Source organism: Homarus americanus, unplaced genomic scaffold (genome assembly GCF_018991925.1).
Source record: "Homarus americanus isolate GMGI-L3 unplaced genomic scaffold, GMGI_Hamer_2.0 scaffold22069, whole genome shotgun sequence".
NCBI lineage: Eukaryota > Metazoa > Arthropoda > Malacostraca > Decapoda > Nephropidae > Homarus > Homarus americanus.
In genome coordinates, this window is record NW_024736328.1 from 403,917 (window position 1) to 427,733 (window position 23,817).

Sequence of the window (23,817 nt, forward strand, 5' to 3'; positions counted from 1 at the left end):
GGGCGGGTGGTGGTGGGGGCCCCTCTCCAACCTCTCATGCTGGGTCCCTCACCTGTCACCAAGCTCTCTCTCACCTGCGGTAATAACCAGGTACGTCAAGCTATTTCTCACCTGCGGTAATAACCAGGTGCGTCAAGCTCTCACCTGCGGTAATAACCAGGTACGTCAAGCTCTCTCTCACCTGCGGTAATAACCAGGTACGTCAAGCTCTCACCTGCGGTAATAACCAGGTAAGCGCGGTAATAACCAGGTACGTCAAGCTCTCTCTCACCTGCGGTAATAACCAGGTACGTCAAGCTCTCTCTCACCTGCGGTAATAACCAGGTACGTCAAGCTATTTCTCACCTGCGGTAATAACCAGGTACGTCAAGCTCTCTCTCACCTGCGGTAATAACCAGGTACGTCAAGCCTCTCACCTGCGGTAATAACCAGGTACGTCAAGCTCTCTCACCTGCGGTAATAGCCAGGTACGTCAAGCTCTCTCACCTGCGGTAATAGCCAGGTACGTCTACAACACGTTAATAACTACATACAGAGAATATTACATAAAGTTTTCCCACATATTTTCACATTAGATTGTATATGTGTTTTTGTTACTCGATGTGATTTTGTTGACTAAAACTCTTTAATTTCAGGTATTTTATTTTTTAGTAATAAAGATTTTGTTTTGTTAAATAAAGCCGTGACTTGTAAGCGGGAGTCAACACTGTGTTATCATTGCTAGATTAAACTGATAAAAAATTACGATAAATAAGAGCCAATAAGTGTGAAAACGTGATTACTGATATGTATGTATGTATGTATGTATGTATGTATGTATGTATGTATGTATCAAGACTTCACCCAAACCGCAAGCGTGTCATTGCCATGTTTTGTAAGTTACCAAAATAATTAATATCTCTCTCATGTTTCCCACACTCATCACAACTTGCGGTAAATTCATGAGTGACGAAGCAATTGGTCACTGGTTATATTAATCCTCAGTACGAAAAAAAATATCCCTCTCGTGTGAAAAAAACATCAGTCAAGTCAAGAAAAACGTATATTTATTTGTTTATAAATATTCTAAGTACGTTTTATAATTTATTTTCTCTATTCCTTTATTAAAATACCTTGATATTTTTTTATTAAGAAGATTATACGTTTGTATATTATATTTAACATGATCAACCGTGTGTTCGTGTTTATATCAACTAAGATTTAAAAGAAAATTTGTGGAAAGATTCTCACTTATTATATTTCTTGTACAGTACAGCGGAGTGTGTGTGTGTGTGTGTGTGTGTGTGTGTGTGTGTGTGTGTGTGTGTGGAGAGTATCAAGGGCGTGTAACTTACTCTTATAAAGCCATAGGGAATGTATTTATTGGCGCGTAAAGCCTCCCTTAATGGTATAAAGGTAATGTAAGGTTAATATTATGGTTAAATGTAACAATAGCGTAGAGGTGTATCGCGTTACATGTATTTTTTTATGTGACTTGAAGCGTGTGTGCTGGTAGGCGAGGGAGGAGGAAGGGCGATGGCTGTATGTAGACTTTAGACCTTGATATGTAGTGTCCTTTAGGGTGATGGGAACGCCAGGCGGTGATGATCGTTAGTGCTGGCGTTGTTTCCTTTCTATGCTAAAAATAATGGTTTTAATGCACCTAATAATCATTTAATTATTTATCTATTGGAGAGTATTGATTCACCGTAAAAATAAACTAGTAGAAAGGTGATAGTTTAGACCGGGTGGGAGTGGATGCAACTCGACCACCTAATTTTACTCGTCTAAAAGAATTCACCAATAAATAACATGTTATTTATTTTAGTCACATCGTGAATTTCAAGTTTTCGTCGGAGAATGTTTGAACAGCCATTCTATTAGATGTGAGAAAGTGAGTGTGGCGACGAAACTTGTATTGGAGTGAAAGGCGGAAATCTTGCTGATAGGGATGTGATTTGCGTATCTATGGGGGGTACTGTAGATCATATTGGACTTGTTAGTTAGCACTGTTTTGTGAGTCTCATCGTACAAAAGAATATTTGGTATTAATTCACAGTAAATTAATGTCTTTGGGTATTACAGATCATGTTTGTGTGTTCAACGATTGATGTTTTAAGCTTCTTTAATGACCCTATTTATGGTGTACTGTATTGTGGCTCCTCTGAAGATAATGAAATATAAGTATCTTAACTAAATTGATTCACCCATCCACCACACACACCCCCTCCCCCCTCACCCCCTGAATCGTTGAGCAGAGCGAGTGTTTCAATCGTGACAGCCTTGGTGTGAGAGAGGAACCATTAGATTTGTATTTTTCCTCTAGTTTGTTTTACTGGCAGCTACGAGCATGACTACTACTGTATCTGTCCCAGTGTTAGGGTTATCATGGAGATATATTTACAGTGGTCACTCCTAAAGGAAGGTGTATCATATAATTTTCACTTGTATGTAATTATGGGTGTTGTCTTGGAGTATTTCTTGTTAAATTATAATGTATATTGTCTTCTGTGCTTAGATGAGATTCCTGTATTAGCTTCTTGGTAAAGGGAAAATTCTGATATATACAAGATGAGAACAGTCCGTGATGCTCAGCTGTTACCAGGAGTGACAGTATATTTTTACAAGGGGTTGAGGGAAGGGATGCGTCAGTCAGCCCTACGGACACCTTTATCTCTGGGCGTAACAAGGTAACTGTGGCTGATGGCTGTAACACCTGACCATTACTTGAGCGTTAATCACCCGCGTCGAATAATCAACTTCTGTTTTAACACCTCGTGAACTGGTTGTTTTTATATTATCTTTTCCTTTTTTCTTTTCGCTTGTTGAGGTGAGTAGGAGTGCGTGATGCGTGAAGGCTCAGTCGTGGACGCCATTACTAAACAATTGGATTTATCGTGTCTGAAGTGGTGTGTGTGTGTGTGTGTGTGTGTGTGTTTGTTCTGTGTAGTGTGTGAGGTGTGGTGACAGGTGAGGGAGATACTATATAATACATATAAATTTTCCTAACCAACATGATTTTTTTTAATGCAGAATTTATATCCTGCGTAAGTACAAGATGATAATTCTAACGCATATAAATATTACGAGATTTTAAAACTAATAGGAAAATGAAGGTTGTTTGAAGTTCAGGGCTCCGGTACTCGAGTTGTAGGCCTGATAGAGAGACACACATCATATTAGCTTCGTCTTAAAGTTGAATTCGGGGCAGTGGTGAGTGGGTGGAGAGGGGTAGTGGTGAGTGGGCGGATGTGGGACAGGGGAGAGGGGTAGTGGTGAGAGGGGGGGCAGGGGGGATGGGGAGCAGGGGAGGGGAAGGAGTCGTGTGTTCCCATGACTGACGACGAGAATGACAGGGAAAGTTAACTCACTTTTCTTTTGCCTTTCTTTTAACTCGTTTGGTGGTGAAGTTAATTTTTATACATTTTTTGGTTTCTTGTTAAATTGTTGGTGAAATCAATGTTTGTTTTTTATTCACGCATCCGTGGAGTGAAAGGTGTCTGTGTCTTTACGTCTGTGTTAATCTATCCAGCTTTGTGTAATAATTCGCGTGTGGTTCAGTGTTACAAACGCTGCAGGTGTCCTTGTACTGTCCACTGGCGTTATTTTCCCCAGCTGAGAGAAGAGAAGATTGATTTTCATTATCATCAACAAGTGCAGATGAGGAGATGTACAGATTAACAGTACAACACAAACCGTACCAACGATAAATGAATACACTCTTATCATATCATTTTGTACACCTTAAGAAAAACAAAGTCATGATAACGGGACACAATGTATATTACCTCACATCATCTTACCTGTACAGTCACGAACGAGTCATAACAGTCACCTTACACACCTGAGATTGAACTTTTGGAATGAGACCTCGAACTGCTTGACTACCCATAGATAACATTTGTTCTGACGCATTTAGATTTGGGTACAGTTTCGAACAGGAGTATAGTCTTCTCTTTTGTCGTTGTTGTTCGTGAGTACAAACATAGAGAGAGTAAAAGGAACCGTACTCTGCTTATTTCCTTATTTCCCACACATCAAATTTCTCACCTTCTCCAGGTGTGTGAATTACCCGTGTACAGTATATTTGTTATGATAAGAAATGGTTCAATGTCTTTCGTGAGTTCCAGTGGTTCACTTTCAGTAATGGGATCACCTGAAGAATAGCCACCCTAACCTTTTTGTTTCTACCTAAAGATTGATTACTCCAACATTAAATGGTTAGGTTAGGTTAGCATCAGGGTGCTTAATCTTTAGGTGAAAAAATTGGGGTGTAGATTCTTCAGGTGATCCCAGTAATGTATTGCAACAAAGGGCTCTCATTGTCCAAACTTCACCATACGTTTTGATTATGTAAAATAACTCAAGATAATTATTTAGATATATTACAAGGTAAAAACAAGTGTTATCGTCTAGAAATCACTTGCTGAATGCCATGCATTTTTTTCAGTACCATCATGAATATATTCCTTACTGAAGAAACTGATAGTGTTAGCGTATGCGATTGAGACAGAGAGACAGACAGATCAAAGAACCTCTCGGGAAGTCATACTTACTATCAACGGAGATAGGGGAGGAGAGGGTTACGAGAATCGAGTTGACGGAGTGAGAGTAAGAGGAAGACTTTAGACTCACCTCAGCTGAAAGAGAGAGCTCGTCATGCCCACTGGTTGGAACTGTCACTCCAGTTTAGATTAGGTTAAGTTAGGAACATTTTAGATTAAGATTAGATTAAGTATGAATACGTTTTAGCGTAGACTATGTTAAGTTAAGGAAAGTTTTAATTTAGATTAAGTTAGAGGATAAATATTTTAGGCTAGGTTAAGTTAGTTGACTTATTTCATATTAAATAAACACTTTGAAAATTTCGATTAATAGTAAGGTAATTGATCCAAATATGACTAAATAAATATTCGCAATAAAAATAAGCAGGGTAAGTTGCACAATTTATTTGAATTTATCTTTGTGAACGCGGATTGAATTCAGAGATTTTGGTGGGAAATGACTTGAACACCGGAGTGACCACAAGGAATTCTACATTTAATTCTTTTATTTTATATTGTCGTTTATTGTGATAAAAGATTGAATTTATTGCTTCAGAAACACACGTAATATGAGAGAAATTAGAGCTGTAATTTCCTGGGTATGACCAACTAAAACACTCCCATGAGTTTGCATGTTTGACTTAAGAGACAAAAGACGACTGACTTTCAAGCGCTTTACAAACTTCGAAACAAAAGCTCGATCAAGTCACGCCCCCCCCCCGACCAATACCACTTTTATTGTATGGTCTTTCTTCAGATCACCATCATGTATTATTTAAAATTTCCCTCTTGTACCCTTAGAATAAACATGCATCTACACTGTGATATTCATAAGTGTGTGTTGGTTGTACTGGCAGCGTTAAATTCCCATGAAAGTGGTAGCCTGAACAGGTACGCTAAGGGAGTATTATACAATTGCAATATTCTCTCTTACTCTTTCTCTTAACCTCAATTTCCTTCTATGATTCTTTTGTGGAAGCTATGTATCCAAAACTTCGATATTTGTTCTATACAATTATGATAAAATAACAACTGATAATTAAATTATCAGTTGTTGTTTTTTTCAACAAGAAACTCTTGGTTAAATTTGAACTTTTTTCCTCATACCCCTTCATCTCCCATGAGTTAAAACACAATACATCCCGTACTGCCATCATGCTAGAGGTTGTTTACCCGTGGCATATAGGAAGAGATCCATCAAGAGTGTGAGCCCCGCGGGTGTGTTGAGTAACGTGTTCGGTGTACAGTACAAGCTGCCAGGCCCGCTACCTTGTGGACCTCACCAGCGGCGGCCCTCCTGTCGTGGACGCGTGTGTAATATACCTGTTAGTGAAGAAGAAAAAAAGGTTGATGGAATGTAAAGTCAGACTAGCGGACAAAGTCAGCTTAGTGTTTGGTCCTATATCATATACATTATACAGTATTGTGAATTTATGTTGCGATTATAAGGTATTTAGCTGTTGTTAGCTGATTCTGGGGTGTCGAATATAGAATGGAAGTTTGTCAATGATGTTTGCTGAAAAATGTTAAAAGTAAACGTTGAAATTAGTAAAGAGTGTAATGTTAGTATGAATGGGGACACTTGGAGGTGGAGCATAAACTCAAATATTTAGGAGCAATGTAGAACAAAGAGTTCAGTTAATGTAAACCTTATTGAACCTATTTGATGATATAAGACCAGCTGTGGCAAGTTTACTACTGCGAGATGACAGCAGAAACATGTGTCAGTTCCCAATGGTCACTGAAACTCAGTGGGCAATAGATGTGATACTGACGTATCGTGTTTTATTTGTATGTATTTCGAGTAGCTTACTTAATAGAGTATTTCCTATTTTAGTCTTGTACTGCAGTATTATGTTCTTCCCAGGTGGCTGTTCAAGTGACCGTGTATGTGGAGGATGTGAACGACCACGCCCCCGTGTTCGTGGTCAAGAATATTACTGTAACTGTCGACGAACTCACACCAGTTGGTAAGAGTAATTCTTTGATCCCTTGTTAGTTGTTGTTTCTTAGGGAAAATAGCTTAATTTATATCGTTGAATTTCATATATTCCACACGAATATGCTGTCACTCAGATTACTGGATAACTGACCTAGTGTTGGCCTGACCTGGCCCATGGTGACCCATGCTAATGGGTTAACTTATTACAAAAGTCCGTTTTTTAGTGTTTTGTCATATCTGATAAAGAGCTTTAATAGTATCACTTTGCGTGTCTCCTCTTCCCAGAAATCTATAAAACGAGAGAAAGAGAGAGGGGTGCTAAATGACACCTGACCCCATATCCACCACACACTTCTCACATCACATACAAAACAGTAAAGTGAACTACCCAACTATTCACCCTGTAGGATGCCGCTACAGGAGACACCAAAACAGTGAAAGGCTGGCAGTCACTCATCGCCTTCTATAAATAACAATAAATAACAATTATGACTGGTTCCAGATTCAGTAGGTGATGACAATGTGCTTTGAAGAGTTTTGCTTGATCTTCCTGAGAGAAGATGAGTGACGACACGGTTGATATCACTTAAGTTAGATTTCTTAAAGGTTCATGCACAAAAAACTTTCCTCAAATATAACTGGAGGGTTAGGCAGACTGAGCTCACACAGCACGGGTGACGTGAATAGATAGTTGTACGTCCAAAAGGTTACAGTGATAATAGACCCCAACATAACCTACTGTTATATAACCATTAGGACTAGGCCCATTATGATTGGTCCCAATCCCAACAGTTCCTTGAGGTCCTTTTACCCAGGCACCGAAGTGACTGGCATCAACAGAGAGACGTAGCGTTGAATTAACCAAACTAAATCTGAGGTCACACTAAAGTTTCTACCCAGAATAAATCCACGGTAGCGTTGTTTTTTCGACAAACTCTTCAAGTTGTCTCTACAGCGACAACTTATTTGTTGTCGAAAGGGACAATATGAAGCATCTGAAAAGCTATGGTGTGGTGGGTTGAAATTTGCTCTAGTGTCTATTATATTAATAAAATTTACACCGTTCTTATTTTTTTATTAATGTTAAAATGTACATAAAATGTAAAAAGTGTATTTCAATAACAAAACACAAGCAAAAATATCATATAAAATAACGGCAGTAATAACCTAGCACTTGGCGGCCAGAAAATCAAATCAACCAGTATATAAAAAATAAAAAGAAGAAGAGTACATCACAATGGAAATTTCTTTTGACTTTGGAGTACTTGCGTCACTTTTGTAAACAAATATTGCTTGGACACTACAAATGCACACCAAATTTCCATGATAGATACTGCTAGTATTCCTTGGGGAGGAGAGTCTCAAATAGCAGTTAATGCTGCCATAGAAACAAACAATGAAGCCATCCTGTTCTCCAACCCAGCACAAACTAGTTGCATGAGCTGGGTGCCTGGCCGATGGCTCCTTTCGCCAGTGTGACCAGTGTGCGGATTGTACTTTGACTTATTTCCTGTGGATGAAATGCTATTGTGACCACAGCTTTAGTTGTTTTAGAGGGGGAGATCAACATCTTCCGTAATAGCCTATATTTATATTAACTTTTCATTAATGGTTGTACACCAGTACGAATTATTCTATAACAAGTTCATGAAATTCCTCCAGGTTTGACCATCCTTCCTGAGATTCGAGTGACGGACGAAGATAAACCTAATACTGCCAACTCAGAAGTTCAGCTCGAGTTACATATGGGAAATGAAGGCAACTATTTCACAATGGCTGACAGAAAACGGGGCTCCATTACGCTAGCCAAGCCCTTGGATTATGATGCTGGACCTAAGGAGTTCTTCTTAGGGGTTGTGGCTAAGGTAAGGATAAAAATAGGGTGGTTGTGGGAGGTTGTATACTACCCTATCATAAATATATAAAGAGATACACATACGTACAGGAAATAGATTAAATGGCATCGCAGTGTCAAGGTTCTAATATCATAAACTTCTCTGCAGGACATGGGCAAACCATCTCTCAGCTCTACAAGCACCATCACTGTGGTAGTGGTGGATGCTGACGACCTCCCTCCTGTGTTTCTACATCACCTCTACTTGGCTAAAATAGCAGAGCATCCTGGACCTGACACGGTTAGTTGATTCATCACATTTAAAGTATCTTTGATGAGTGTTACTTTGATGGAGGACTACAGCAGTGTGCTAGTTTATGGTACACAGAAGTGGTTTGGTCTGAGCCATCTTAATACAGTACTTGTACACTGTTAGAAATACTATATGTAGGACATTAAAGTTACAGTATCGTATATGTATGTACTGTGTATACAGTATAGGTTTATTGGAGCTACTCTACACACAGTCCCTTATGATATACAGTACTCCATTTTCTAATTAATAAACTGCTGTGCATATATAAGGAGTTATGGTTAAGTTATCACCGATTGGTTTTCAGCTGCTGACTTATTATCTTCTCCTTATGACTTTTAATACAGCACAGTACATGCTCCCACAGTAGCCCACACACTGCTGACAAGTACATCACATTATTTAGTTCTTGTGAATTATTTGGATTTATATCAGTAACTATCCTTTAATCCCAGACATAGGGCAAGTAACTTATGAAATTTCTGACATGAAGATAAATAACAATTCAATGTTTGTATAATCAATTTTTCTTTCAGGGGTTAAGTGTCCACCAAGAAGTGCTGGCGTCCCCAAGTCCTCTGAGTGCTAGAGATGGAGATGTGGGGCAGAACACTAGTCTCCGTTACACTCTGGTCGAGTCTCCTGCAGCTGAACACTTCACCCTTGACCCAGACACTGGTCGACTTTACCTCACTAAGCACCTGGACAGGGAAAAACTCACAGATAATACCATGACCTTACATGTCAGGGCAGAACAGGTCAGCTCATTAATTGATTAGATCAGGTAAAGATTGCTAAAACATGGATGGCATTATTGAAGTGATATTGTTTTCTTTACTGTTCTAAATACAGCACTATACAGGTATCTGTTTTTTGTTTGTTGCTGTCTTAGGTTAGTATGTATTGATGCAGGTTAGCTGCAGTTACTTTCTTTAATTAAAACAATAACATTGCAGGTGGACAACCCTCGACGTGTGGGGTCAACTGTGATGGAGGTGATGGTCGAGGACGTTAACGACAACCTACCCCAGTTTACCCACGATGTTTACTCCATCTCTATTGTAGAAAACCTTCCCTCAGGGTTTAGTGTTGTGCAGGTGTCCGCAACAGATTCTGATGAGGTATGCTGTGGGCATCTTGAAATGTTTAAGTTTTGTTTTAGATTGTGTATGTGTCAGGCAAGCACATAATTCATTTTTTGCTTCATTTTATGGATAACTTGCAGATAAAAGTGCAGTGATCAGTAACTGAAGCTCAAAGCATTCGTCACATAAACATATACATTTGAGGGATAACAAGCATTGCATTGGCTGGGATAATGCCTCCTCATTATTACCTTGTAATTCAATTGATAGTAGGAACATCATAGAATCGAGTCTCATTAAACATACCGAAGCATTCAACATGAATTTGAGTAATGGCATGTACAAACTGGACAATTTTCTAATTAAGAAGATTTGTAACCAGTTGAGAAGGTTGGGTCACCTTACCCTCTGACCTGACTACCGACCGTTGCGGTGCTATTTAAAGATTAGTAGGGTCATTACCTAATACCTGACCATTGTAGACCTGGTCTCACCCTCCTCTGTATATATACACCTTGTTTTGTACTTCTCTTTAGTCTGTACTCACCCCTGAAGATGTGAATTACACGAAAGTGCTTGGGAACTTCGTGTTTTCTTCTTTCCTTGTGGTTATCAGCATATACCTAGATCACGCGCACCGACAGTGATTTACTTGCATATGCAATAGATGATCATAAATACAGTACAGGGGTACACAGAATTCTTAATTCATATACTGTATGTGCTCACCCAGTTATAGAAACTTCGACACAACTGTACATAAACAAATGTATTCTTTCAAAAAGTTGCAGAGTGCTATGCGACAGGACAATGCTGAGGGAAGGTCAAATGTCAGACTCACAACTTTTTCTGGAGTACAATATACAGTATCTTCTGATTAAATACTTATATGTACAATATTATGATAAAACTTTAGATTAATGTGTGGCATCTCTACACAAAATGTAGAACACCACATTCAAGCTTTTTGTTTAAGGTCAAGCTCTCAGCTGAAATTCAACAGTAAATAATGGCAAGAAATGTTTGTTGTACTGTGGTACAATACTCTTGTAAGGTTGCAGCAATTTAATTTATTAAAAAATAATTCTATTATACTGGGTACTTATTATTATAAATTTCTTCACATGTTATGAAATGAAACTTCAAAATTATATTGATAACAACATTTTGTTTCAGGGATTAAATGGAGCCTTCAATTACCATGTTGTTGGTGGAGGTGGAGCTCTGGCTGTCAACCCCCTCTCTGGCTGGTTGACTGTGGCCAATCACAAATTACTGGACAGGGAGGAATCTCCAGTCATCAGTCTGTATGTATGTGCTAACCAAATAGTACCTCTTGTAAAGTCCACCTCAAATGAAAGTGTCACTGTCCCACCATCAGAAGTTGAGAATGTTGGTACTAGTCGAGTGAAGCTACAGGAAGGCCTTGATTATGAGGACACAGTGACAAAAATCTCAGGAGAATTGATGGAGATGGATTGGCATTCAGAAACTACAGAAAATCCTTCAACAGAGACTTTGGGTTCTACACCAAGAAGACAAAACTCTAACACTCGAGCCACTGTGCCACTCCTGAGGCAGGTAACACAACCAAATCACAGACAAGCACCTGAACGAGAATCTTCCTTCGTGTCTCGACGCAACAGATCTAAGAGGCAGAGTTTTCATACAGAAACAGAAACAAATATATCCAAAGAAAACATTAAAAGAGCAGTATCAGACCAGAGTTCTTCTAGGGATATAAGGAGAACATTGCCAAGAAAGGAAATGCATCAACAAGGATATCCAGCAAGTGGTCAAACAATTTCAAATATAGGAAAGGAATATGTAGACAGCAGAAGTCAGGGGTCACTGAATAGCAGATCAATAGGACCACTTGCAAGCCCTGTGTCCTTTCCAAATGCTTCATCAAGACCCTTACCACCTGAAGATACAGAAAAAGGAAAATATATAAGACAAAATGTTTGGCAAGAAGTCAACAACCGTTCCAGAAGAGAAGCTGGCAGTGAAGTTCAGTGGATTAGGTCAGCAAACCTTACAGCAATCACTGGAGGACTGAGTAATGGTGCAGAAGTGACTACTTTATTGCCAGATTTTGAATCAAAATCATGTGCCAAGATTGAGCTGAAATTACTTGATGCAAATGATAACAATCCAGTGTTTCTTCCATCAAACCAATATCAGTTCTCTATAACAGAAGATGCACAAGAGGGGGACATCATAGGATCAGTGAGTATATGTTGTCATAATATCTTTCCTTTTACCACCTTTTTCCCCGGGCTCCTTCCCCAGCATAATGTACTTGGTTAAAGGCTTTTACATACAGTACTCTTCTTTGTTCAAATTTCATACAATGGTACTATTACATGCTGATTAAGGGTCTGGGTTTACAATTTAAATATTCAAGTGTAATTAGTGTTAATTGATGACCTTTGAAATATTTATGAATGGATTCATAATTTTGAAAAAGGAGGTGAATATGGAGGAAAATTGTGTTATGAATTGATTGTTTCTAACTTTTGATAATGTGGGTTGTGCAAAAAGGTAGTAGATGTGTGAACCTAACTCCCTCTTGAATCTAACACTGTATACATTTATTTTTACATAAATAAGAATTAAAGAGTCACATTTGTTTTTATTGAAGCTACTTATACATAGTCAATATACAGTACAGTAGTATTTACTTCTTCCTAGTTATTATTCAGCCAACTTTTTTTTATGGCAGGTTATTGCAGAGGACTTGGATGAAGGAGGTAATGGTGAAGTCACTTACAAGATCCAGACACGAGGAAACACCACAAGAAGCAGTTTGAATGATGCTATCACCATGGACAGTGTTAAAGGTGTCCTTTCGCTAGTGTCTAAATTGCCCCCTGGTCAGGTGACAGTCTTTGTTGAAGCTTCTGACACTCCTGCTAATCCATCAGAGACAAGGACTTCATTAGCTATTATTACCATAGAGTAAGTACAGATAATATAGTATATATTGTCACATAAATACAGTCATTGATACTCCTGGCTTAATAATTGAGAAACCTGACTTATTTTTACATTAATATGTTTATTGTTAAATGTATAATAAAATGTCTCCTAATTTGTGTAAAAGGGTCATGTTGATTTTTGTTTCATTATTATGTGTTCAAGTTAAACAGCTAATATCTCTTATATCATTTTTTATTGTTGAAATTATATTATTTTACTTAAGAAGGGCTTGTGCATTCTCTTTCTTTACTCATGTTTTTATTATTATTTTGTTCTATTTTGCCTTTCTTCTCTACTCTTCCTCATTAACCTCCCTCTCTATCTTCATTTTTATTTTTTCTCTACTTTCAATTTTTTATTCAATTACCTTATGGTTTATGAGAACTTTCACTCTCTGTATGTACAAATGTTATTCCATCTCTCCTCAGTGTGAAGGCAACTCACTCGTGGGAACCAAGATTTGTAGGAGCACCATTTGAGTTGTGGGTTGGTGGTGATGCTCCTGTAGGGACAAGTGTTGGCCAGGTCCGTGTGGTGGACTTGCCTGGACCAGAACTCTTGTTTGACATGTTTCACTCCTACTCTGAAGGAGGTAAGTTTGAAATATACAGAATGTGTACCGGTAATGTGTTTTTTGACTTATCTGAAAAGTTACATATGAGATTATTATTGAATGAATATACTCTGTGTGATTATATTGAGTCTGTATGTATCTACGTATATAAATGTGTGTTTATGTGTGTACCGGTACCTCTATGTATATGTATGTATATACCATGCAATGGAGGATTTTCCACTGAATTTTGCTTAATTTCTAGGGAGTGAAAGTTCTATTTTTTTTATTGTCTCCATTTAGTTTTATTAACAAACTTGAAGGGAATTTTTCTCTCTCAATTTATGTTAATTTATCCCCAGTTCCTTTTGCAATTGAGGAGTCATCAGGCATTGTGGCAGTACTGTCACCGCTGCAGCAGTACTCGCAACCCATCTATGACTTTGAGGTAGTGGTGACAGATGGCAGGTCATCCTTGGCTACTAACTTGACCATCCATGTAGCTCAGTCCCAGAGATCCACAAACAGGCGCGATACCATCATCCAGTTTACCATCCAGGTGAGAAAGGTGTTTCCCTTCTTTCTTAAGTACAGTATATATTTTTGTATCTTACTATAATAATAATAATAATAATAATAATAATAATAATAATAATAATAATAATAATAATAATAATAATAATAATAATAATAATAATAATAATAATAATAATAATAATAATAATGGTTGCCCCTCGTGTAATGAGGATGGCCGGCCGTAGGGCCACCAAGGCGTGAATTTGTTCAAGGTGTAGAAGCCGTCGCCAACACAACAACCACACCCTAAATTAACGATCTGAGTAACCCAGTGTCAAGGAATAGTCCGAGAAGACTGGACAACTTGCCAACTGCACTGACTAACCATTACCCGGAAGAGAGCGGAATACAATCTGCAAATCGATTAACATCCAGGTTTCCAATTACTGCTGGGTAGACAGAGGCAAATGGTGTAAAGAAATTTGCCCATAGTTTCACCCTGCCTGGGGATCGAACCCGGGTCCGCTCACTTGTGAGGCGAGCTTTAACAACAGGTAGAAATATCCTCGTCTAATTCATCATATCCTTAACATAGGAACGGACTTTAACAACAGGTAGAAATATATCCATCTAATTCATCATATCCTTAACATAGGATTGGACTCTAACAACAGATAAAAATATCCGCATCTAATTCATCATATCTTCAACTTGTACTTGCACTATACTGTACATAATAATTCTTGACATCCAAGTTGATATACGCACAGTGTTTCTTATCATTTCACTACACATTCCAAATTGAAGAAATAATGTTTATATTTTGTCTGCAGGAAAACCTCTCTGGTGGTGTGGTTGGGGATGTGGTGGCTGCACTACGGAGTATGGGAGCCAGGATAGCCCCAGACCCACAGTTTGAATTGGTATGTCCTACAGTGTTTCAAGTGCCCAAGACATAGAGATATCAGTAATTTTCCAGTTACCTTGACAAACACAAAATTATGTTGCCTGTGTCCTAGTGCTAGACAGTCATTAGTAAGTCATCATTACAGGTGTTCATTAGTTAGCCTAATAAATGTGTTCCTTTAAAGTGAAATTAAAAATTTTTTGGGAAGAATTGTAAAGGTGAGGGTTGTGTAACAATTGTTGAATAGTGTAAATACAAAATTGGGGTGTACAAACAGCCCATCTACTGGTTTATACAAGTTACAGTATAGACAAATGGTTAAATTGAAAAATACTTTTCTAGTTAGCAAAATTAATCATACTATATACAGTACTGTACTGTGATTTTCAGCAAAATCTAATTTTTGGCCCAAAACCACCAAAAATGTAAGTCTTACACCTTACAAAATTTTTGACCATGATATACTTTTTTCTCAGAATTGATGAGTAATTAGCATTGAAAAATGTCAGTAAAATCTTTCAAGGATCATTTTGGCCACTAATTACTCTGCAGTCGAATCGTGGACCACATATTCATAATCAGCAAGCTCAGGAGTACCCATACAGTATTGTACAGGTATTGAATTCCTAATAATTTTCCATAATGGAGCCTCAGATATTGTGTAAGACGCATTGTTTTCTTCAGTGTAAGGCAGCCTGAGTGGATGGATTCAGTGTTGCCAAGTCAAATAGGAGAATATCACTACTGGACCTTCTAAGAATTGCTAGAATATCACCAAATTTAAAAGACATATATATATCAAAAGCAATCACTGCTGGTGAATTTACTTAAAAAATCCCTAGAAATTTCAATATTGCTGAGCACAGAATGTTACCAGAGGAGATGGTAGTTCTCCAGGTGATAGAATCACCAAATTGGACTCAGTGGGCTGGGCTCTCCAAGCACTAGGTCTTAGTTTGTTGTTACACTTTGTCCAGCCAGAATATACTGTACTGTATAGCACATCCAGTGTAATTCATAATGTCATTTTGTTTGTACAGTGGTTCCCCATGGTCTTACCTGGTGCTCCAGCTTTTATTAAGATATGGAAAGTGAACTTTATGTTAATTAGAAATAAAATACTGTTTTTGACAGTGTGGAATGAGTAAGACAATGATATGTACAACACAATACAGTACTGTATATCTTATGGTAAGTATTAGATTTTAACCTTTATGTTCACATATACAGTACCATGTTTATTATAGTGAACAGTGTACAATATTTACTATGAATAATTTTTTCACTTATTATTACAAGCAGACATCTTTAAAGGCTTCTTGATCTGTATTGACTCATCTATTACAATTACTAGATTCATGAAGTGCTGTGTATTCTATCTGAATTTTATCCATAATATTTTTTTTTATGATTCTTTATTTACATATTTTTCTCCACAGGTGAGTCCAGAGGCACGACATTACTTTGCCCTGGCCCAAGATGCAACCCTGTACACTGTAGCACCACTTGATTATGAGAGCCATCCAAACCACACACTGGTGGTGGTCAGCGCCAGGACCTCTGACATATTCTACGTTCACGTACAGGTTTGTCTCATTGACTTGGTTCATGTTAGAAAAATAGAACAAATGGATGGAAGAAAGAAAAGGTGAAAATGATTAAAAGTAGCAAGTAAAGATTTCTCAGAATTACTAAATTACTCAATAATTTTAAAGAGAATAAACAGTTGAGAAAACATCAAAGATTTAATATACCTGCAAAAACAAAGGAATCAGAACCTATTGTTTACATCCTGAGATAAACACATTTATCATATTACACTGTATTATACTCCTTCCTGCTCCCACACAAATTGTTGGTGCAGTTAGCTTGGCTAATATATGTCCATGTCCATTGTAGGTAGAGGATGTAAATGACAATGCTCCTCAGTTCAATGCAGTGAGCTATGAGGGTACTATCAGGGAGAATGCGCTACCTGGCACCCAGGTTGGAATCCTTCCCACTATTCATGTAAGTGAACCATGATCCCTATGTAGAAATGTATGTTGATATACTTGGCATTTCTTTTTTTTTTTAATGAATACATTATTTTATGGCATAGAGACATCCAATTTGAAGACTACAGATACTTATTAATTGTTATAATAAAAATCCTCATTCAGACACTAAAATATAGTTTTTCCATTCAGGTGGTTGACAGGGACAAATACCCAGGATCAACATACTACCTACAGCTGCTGGGTGATTCATCTCCCCTCTTCTCCATAGATTCATCTACTGGTCATGTCACCTTTGTGGGTGAAGCTCTAGACAGGGAGGTGAAGGAGGCCTATACGCTTCATTTGGTGGCTCGAGATGATGGCAACCTCACCTCTACTGCTAACCTTACCATCACAGTCGAGGACATCAATGATAATGCCCCAAAATTCAAACCTAGAGAACCACTTATCTCAGCCAAAGAGGATATTGAAGAGAGCAGTTCCAGAAAATTACCTGACACTTCAGATCTCGAGTACCTGGCAGATCTAGAGAGGTCACTTATACGTATTCCGGAGTCACTCCCAATAGGGAGCCAAGTAACACAGCTCACAGCAACAGACGAAGACGAGAAGCTTTTTGCAGATATTCGTTTTATGATTACATCAGAAAAGTCATTTAGTTTTACAAGAGTGAAAAATTCTCCACCTGTTCTCCACAAAACACAGAAGTTTTCTATTGATGCTAAAACAGGTGTTGTAACAGTAGCTGGAGTTCTGGAAGCTGATCACTTTTATCTTGTGAATGTATCTGCTACAGATGGTGGTGGTTTATCATCTTATACTACAGTGACTGTTGCTGTATTTGATGTCAATGATCATTCACCTCGTTTTGAGCGTCCTGTGTACAACTTTGAAGTGGTTGAGGGGGAATATCTAGTAGGTGAGGTGGGCAAGGTTGTGGCATATGACCAAGATATGGGAAATAATGCCAAAATTCATTATCAAATAATTTTTTATAAAAATACCAGTGAAGATCATATCTTTCCATTTAGGGTTGTAGAAACTTCTGGAACCATTTTAGCCACCGGGACAGTAGATCGGGAGGAGCGTGAGGTATATGAGTTTTCTGTTGTAGCTACAGACTTAGGGGACCCTCAGCTCTCATCCTCTGTCCTGGTCCACATTGACATTATTGATATAAATGATCATAGCCCAGTATTCTATGGTTATGAGGAAGTTGTTAATCCTCAAGATACATCTGTGAATATTTCAGTAGAACCTTTTGCTGCTCACGTTACTCCAATTTATACGGCTGTGGTGTCGGAAAATGCTCCCAAAAACACAATTATTTCTAAAATATTTGCCAATGATTCAGACTCCAGCTCCTCAGGCAATGGTATCATACTGTACAAGCTCGAAGGTGGTGAGGATAAATTTGCTATTGACTCCAAAAATGGCACTGTATACACTGTTGGCTCCTTGGACTATGAGCGCTGGCCGGAACATAACCTGACTGTGCTGGCTCAAGATCTTGGTTCTTCTCCCCTCACTGCATCTGCCTTAATCATGATCACAGTGGTGGATGTCAAGGAAGACCTAACTACTCGCCTTTTTGATCGAGAAGAATATAGGGTAAGTCTTATCATGCTGTAGTATTAGTTATCTGCTAAATTTCTTGGTAGGGGAGATGCACATAACTACAGCAGGAAACACAATGACATAGGTAATGATGTTCAGTTTCCCTTCACTAGCCCTGTGTTTGTTTATATTTGACAGAAGGAAACTCACACTAGTAAACAAACAATGGAATCAAAGTAAAACAATATTAAAACAAATATCTCAATGCAATGATTTGTAGAATGTTTATAATACGAGCCCCTGAAAATATACTAGTGAAGGGGACTGTACCTCTTATAGAAAGATATTTTGTCTTGCTTGTCTTGGGAAATAAAACTACAAATGTCTGGTTGATCTGAGATGTGTGTATGTTGTGCATTATAAGATAATGTGCAGAAGGGAAAATATATTCTGTACTTTGAGGAGTTTCTCTGACAAGATGCTGGAATAAATAGTGAAATGAAGGTAGATGTTTGTGTGTATGAGACTTGAACAGTGTGCAATACACTTAATTACATGTAGTATGTAGTTAATTGTTTGAATAACTGGTAATTTCCTTTTCAACAGATACTGATAACAGAGAATAACAACACACCTCTACTGTTGGTTGACGTCAATGTGAGGGATTCCTTTGCTGGGCATCGTCTGCACTTTCAACTGGCTGACCCAGAGATGACAGGCACAGTGGCAGTCGACTCTCATTCTGGTGAAGTGTACCTCATAGCCAGCCTTGACAGGGAGACGAAGGACCTGTACCGCTTCAAGGTACAGTACTATACAGCAGTAATGGTTCATTAAAAAACAATTTGAGTGTTGCAGTAACCCAGGCAGAGTATACTGTAAACTTATTCATTAGTTAATGGTGTATGTGACTGAGTGATGTAACTTTACTAAGATGGTTCTGCTCTGATAACTTCTGATAGAGTTATGGGTCTTTGCTGTCTACTAAGCATCTGCCAGGGGATATGTCAACTTACTGTGACATATTTTAACTAAAGAAGTGAAGAATTCCATATACTGTACTTATCATGAGTCATATAGGTGGATTAGGAGTGTGATTTTCGGTTTTTATTGGATTTCCAACATTTTTGGAAATTCCAGGTTGACCCACGTGAATTGCTCAAATCTGAGGAGCAAATATGGAGGGGGGTCAAGGTCTTTGCTGATGTTTATCACTAAGCCTAATGATAATCATCCTGATCATAGCTGGTTAAATAAAATAGTCAATCTGGTAGCCAGTGACAATTATCATCTTTAATTTCCCAATACAGGGTGTATACAGTACATATTATTGAAAACCTCAATTTTTTTTTATTCTGTCATAATAAATACCGAATTAATGTACAGTACCTGGAATTTATCAAGTTTATATCTGGAAAACCCAGAAAAATTGGGGAATTTTGTTATGTCTGGCTAGTAGACACCCTGATTATGTTAAATTTTCTTTGCAGGTACGAGCAGTTCAGCCAGAGCGAGGTCGAGCATTGGAGCATTTCTACCAGGAGGCAACTGAGACAGAGCTTTTGGAGTATACAGTCACGTCATCTGCCAAGGCTTCAAAAACAGCTGATCCTTTATTATTATTGGCTGTTGAGGAGGCTTCAAAGCTACTGACTAATACTTCAGGGCAGGTCATTGATACTCCTGCCCGCGCCCTCCCTCAACGCAGTGCAAGTAAGTTTAATATGTACATCACAATGATTCGGTATACTATGGTTGTATACTGTATAATAATTACATTTGTCACTGTTCCCTTCTTTATTCCAGCTGTGTTTTATCTTGTCTGTATAAATTAAGATCTTAGATACGGTACAGGTATTGACATTATTATTTTACTCATTTGAAGTTTATGTACAGGACAGTAGTTTTTCTTTCTTTAAATTTTGTTTACTCAATCTAATTTTCTACTTTACTACATGAACTTCTTTTATTTTTTTATTTTTTTATTTATTCATTTTTTGGTAAAAACCAAACAAGTACATTATGCCAACAGGAAGGAAGAGCAGCAGTGTTGTGGTGGATGGTGGTGAGGAACTTGGCCTTGAAGAGGTGTGGGTGACAGTGGTTGTGGAGGACCAGAACGATAACTCTCCTAAGTTCCTTCCTCATGGTCGGCCAATTGTTGCAGCGGTCCCTGCATCAGCAGCTTATGGACACTTTGTTACCCGCATCACTGTTAGTGCAGTGTTTGACCCAAAATATCATTTGGGTTATTAATTTTTATAAGAAACTACAATGGATATGCAAGAAATTTTTAATACAAATTTCCTTCATGAGTAAATATGAAAATGTGCAGATAAATTGATATTGAAGCCAAAATGAAATTTAAAAACTTTTAAGTGATCACAGATATCTGACAAATCTGTAATACAGTACTGACATTTTAGTTGATGCACTTGTATATTTTTCAGGCACAAGATCCAGATTTAGGTATCAATGGAGAAGTGCAGTATGAGATCTTGCCTGGGGAGGGAGCACAGGATGCTACCACTAAATTCACTGTTGATCCTACATCTGGCCAGGTAAGTAAACTTGATATTGTTCTAACTATAGAACACTAGCCATTATAGAATGCATTATCTAAAAATGTATGAAAAGATGGAACTGAAGATGAGTTGAATACTAAATCAAGATTTTAATACAGACCTAATGAAGCTAGATGCATAAATATTGTACCCTACAGGTAGTGGTGATTGGGTCACTAGAAAACGAGGCGGGACAGATGTTTGGATTTGACGTAAGAGCCACAGATCAACAAGGTGCTCCTACTGGGCGCACAGCCATTGCAAATGTTTTTGTAAGTTTCACCAATATGTAAAGTAGATGAAGTACAGTAAATCCTCTCAATAATAGACCTCTCTGTACTGGATATTCTCATAAACAGAATCCTCCCAATATTGGACAGACTTGTAAGAATTACGGTAGTTCAATATTGGGAGGGTTTACTGTACTGTACCTGTATTGATATAATTTTAGGATGAAGGGTACTGTAGTTCATGATACCCATATTGTGGTTATGGGTCGTGTGTTAGGTCAGGCTGTTGTGTGCCTCTCTTGGGGTACAGTACCAACCATGGTGGTTATGCTGACTCATCATAACAGAACAGCATTTTCATGTTCCCTGAGTGCCATGCCAATGCTATGACACACCTGTGGTTGTTTTTCCTAACATATTTTGCTTGCTATACTGATTCTCTGGATAAAAGTATCCCAAAAGTTTAGGATGTTAACATTTAAGGCCCAAAAGACTTTTAAATAGTCAAACTGACAAATTTCTTTTGGCATTTATTCATAGAAAACTGCATTTCAGGAATTAAGCAGCCTTTGTGACTACCATCATGCCATGTCTAGCCATTGTTGTTCTACACCATATGAAAGAGAGTGGAGACTGGTTATTCTCTTGCTTTTAATCATAAATAGAGGATTGAACTGTGAAATTGTACTATATATGACAGAGGAGAGAAAGCAAGTTACCTGTGGGAAACTGTGATTGTTAAAGACCTCAAATGTTGTACTGAGAGTAAATCTACAAGTTCCAGTACGTGGAGGGTAATGATGCCTACCTTTAAGATGTTTCGATAATTATTTATTCGTTGGGACAGAATTAAGATACAGATAATCCTCGTTTATTGCAGATCTGCATATCACTATACTGTATTGATTTATTACAACTTAATTTTCATTACCAAGATATTTGATTATTGCAGAGTTTTTTGGTTTTTGTAATGCTATCATAAATAATATATATTAAAACCACAAAAAAAAATTACTGCCAGCTGAGCTGAGATCAATGAAAACCTTATAAATGTCCTACTTGGTGTGGAAGACAATGGCATTCTAACACTGTTTTTATTTTTTCCAGGTGTTTGAATCTAAATGAACCTCAGTCTGACTATATTGCAAGAAATGAATCAAACTTAACTCCCATAGATTTAATTTTACAGTTGTTTTGTTACATAAAACAGGTACACGTCCTTGGTGCTGGAGGTCACCTGGTGATGGAGGTTGGAGCAACACCCAGAGATGTGGAGCCTCACCTACATCACATTCAGGGGTGAGGACCTTGACACACTCAAACTTTTATTCTTCTTTTAAATTTCATATACGTATGAGCTCATGTACATCACTCATGGTGTAAGAGTTGTACCACTAAATGGTCATGATATGTTGATGACACAGTTGCTACAACAGTGGTCTTATAAATAATGTGTACTGTACTGCAAGTCACTTATTACAACAGGTAAACTTTATATAATACTGTTTCATCAACATTTTGTTGTTCTAGAGGAAATTTAATTATAGAAAAAAATATACAGTATATATATAAAAGGATTCAAAGGTTCAACACAGGACATGTAACTTGTAATGCTCTTGTCTTTGATTTGAGCTGTGCACTCAATGAATGAGAGTGGCTTACTCTGATCATAACACGGTCAAGCAGTTCCAGCTCCAGTGTTAGGTGTTTATAGAATATTTTTATTTATAATCAAATCCTTTTTCCTCAGGATGTTAACTAATGTCTCTGGTCTAGACGTTCGGGTCCAAAGGATTGCACCTCACATAGATGGTGATGCAGCACATACCACAGCGTAAGTATCCTCCATTTTGGGATACTGAATCACATACAGGTACAGGGTATAAGTGTTTTGTGAAGGTGTATGTTTGTTATTGGTATTCATTTGTCATGTACAATACTTATAAGGAGGTTGAGGATAAAGTAAAGTGTCTTACAGCTGTTCATGATGATTCCACATATCTTATAAGTGTTCATTATGACTCCAAGTGCCTCACAGGTACCAATAAGGAATCCAAGTGCCTCACAGGTACCAATAAGGAATCCAAGTGCCTCACAGGTGCTAATAATGAACCCAGGTGACTCACAGATTCATGCAATGAAGCCAAGTGACTTACAGGTCCTCAAAGTGTTGCCATGTGATCCACAGGTGCTCATAATGATGCCGTAGGTCTAGCAGGACCTCATATTGATGTCAAATGACTCGCATATATTTATAATGACCCCAGTTGTCTCATAGGCTCTATTGATAATCCTAAGTGATTCATTAATGATTATGATAATGCTAAGTGATTTACAGAGGCTTAGAATGAAGCCAAGTGACTCACAGGTGATCCTAATGACCAAATAGTAAGCTGACAAGTGGTGGAGAGGAAAGAATAATGATGCCACAAGGCAACAGTTAAGCAAAACAATGTACAGGACATTAATTAGGAATAAATTAAATATAGAATTCATTGTATTGTGTTGTGAAGTAGTGACCTGTGCCCTTTCATCATTATTAACTTTTTATAATTATGTGATTCATGTTTACAGGACAGATGTATATGTTTATGCAGTTGACCCTGTCACCCAATCTGTAGTTGAAGCTGCTCAGTTACATCAGGCACTCAGAGGGAGGAAGACCCAGTTGAGGTCACTCCTTCCCACAGGCCTCCAGTTCAAAGGGATTAGGATGCCAATGCCATCTAAGCAAGGACATGTACTGCAGGTTGGTCAACTGATTGAGTTAAAGGTTTTTGTATACAACATTATGACAATTTAAATCAATAG

General features: G+C 37.9%; 1 protein-coding gene across 1 annotated transcript in view; it reads left to right on the top strand.

Annotated features, from left to right (window-relative positions):
• Positions 1 to 22: 22 nt before the first annotated feature.
• The window catches only part of LOC121872150 (cadherin-89D-like), a 28,003-nt gene continuing 4,208 nt past the window's right edge, over positions 23 to 23,817 (top strand). Inside the window, exons 1-22 of the mRNA XM_042374827.1 lie at positions 23 to 90; positions 6,391 to 6,493; positions 8,128 to 8,330; positions 8,469 to 8,600; positions 9,149 to 9,370; positions 9,569 to 9,733; positions 10,874 to 11,926; positions 12,423 to 12,658; positions 13,108 to 13,271; positions 13,595 to 13,791; positions 14,582 to 14,671; positions 16,095 to 16,241; positions 16,555 to 16,665; positions 16,845 to 18,266; positions 18,819 to 19,016; positions 19,703 to 19,925; positions 20,245 to 20,426; positions 20,663 to 20,773; positions 20,935 to 21,048; positions 22,217 to 22,305; positions 22,757 to 22,840; positions 23,581 to 23,755. Of these exons, the coding sequence (XP_042230761.1) occupies positions 37 to 90; positions 6,391 to 6,493; positions 8,128 to 8,330; positions 8,469 to 8,600; positions 9,149 to 9,370; positions 9,569 to 9,733; positions 10,874 to 11,926; positions 12,423 to 12,658; positions 13,108 to 13,271; positions 13,595 to 13,791; positions 14,582 to 14,671; positions 16,095 to 16,241; positions 16,555 to 16,665; positions 16,845 to 18,266; positions 18,819 to 19,016; positions 19,703 to 19,925; positions 20,245 to 20,426; positions 20,663 to 20,773; positions 20,935 to 21,048; positions 22,217 to 22,305; positions 22,757 to 22,840; positions 23,581 to 23,755 (5,475 nt within the window). The 5' untranslated portion in view covers positions 23 to 36. The remainder of the gene's footprint in view (positions 91 to 6,390; positions 6,494 to 8,127; positions 8,331 to 8,468; positions 8,601 to 9,148; positions 9,371 to 9,568; positions 9,734 to 10,873; positions 11,927 to 12,422; positions 12,659 to 13,107; positions 13,272 to 13,594; positions 13,792 to 14,581; positions 14,672 to 16,094; positions 16,242 to 16,554; positions 16,666 to 16,844; positions 18,267 to 18,818; positions 19,017 to 19,702; positions 19,926 to 20,244; positions 20,427 to 20,662; positions 20,774 to 20,934; positions 21,049 to 22,216; positions 22,306 to 22,756; positions 22,841 to 23,580; positions 23,756 to 23,817) is intronic.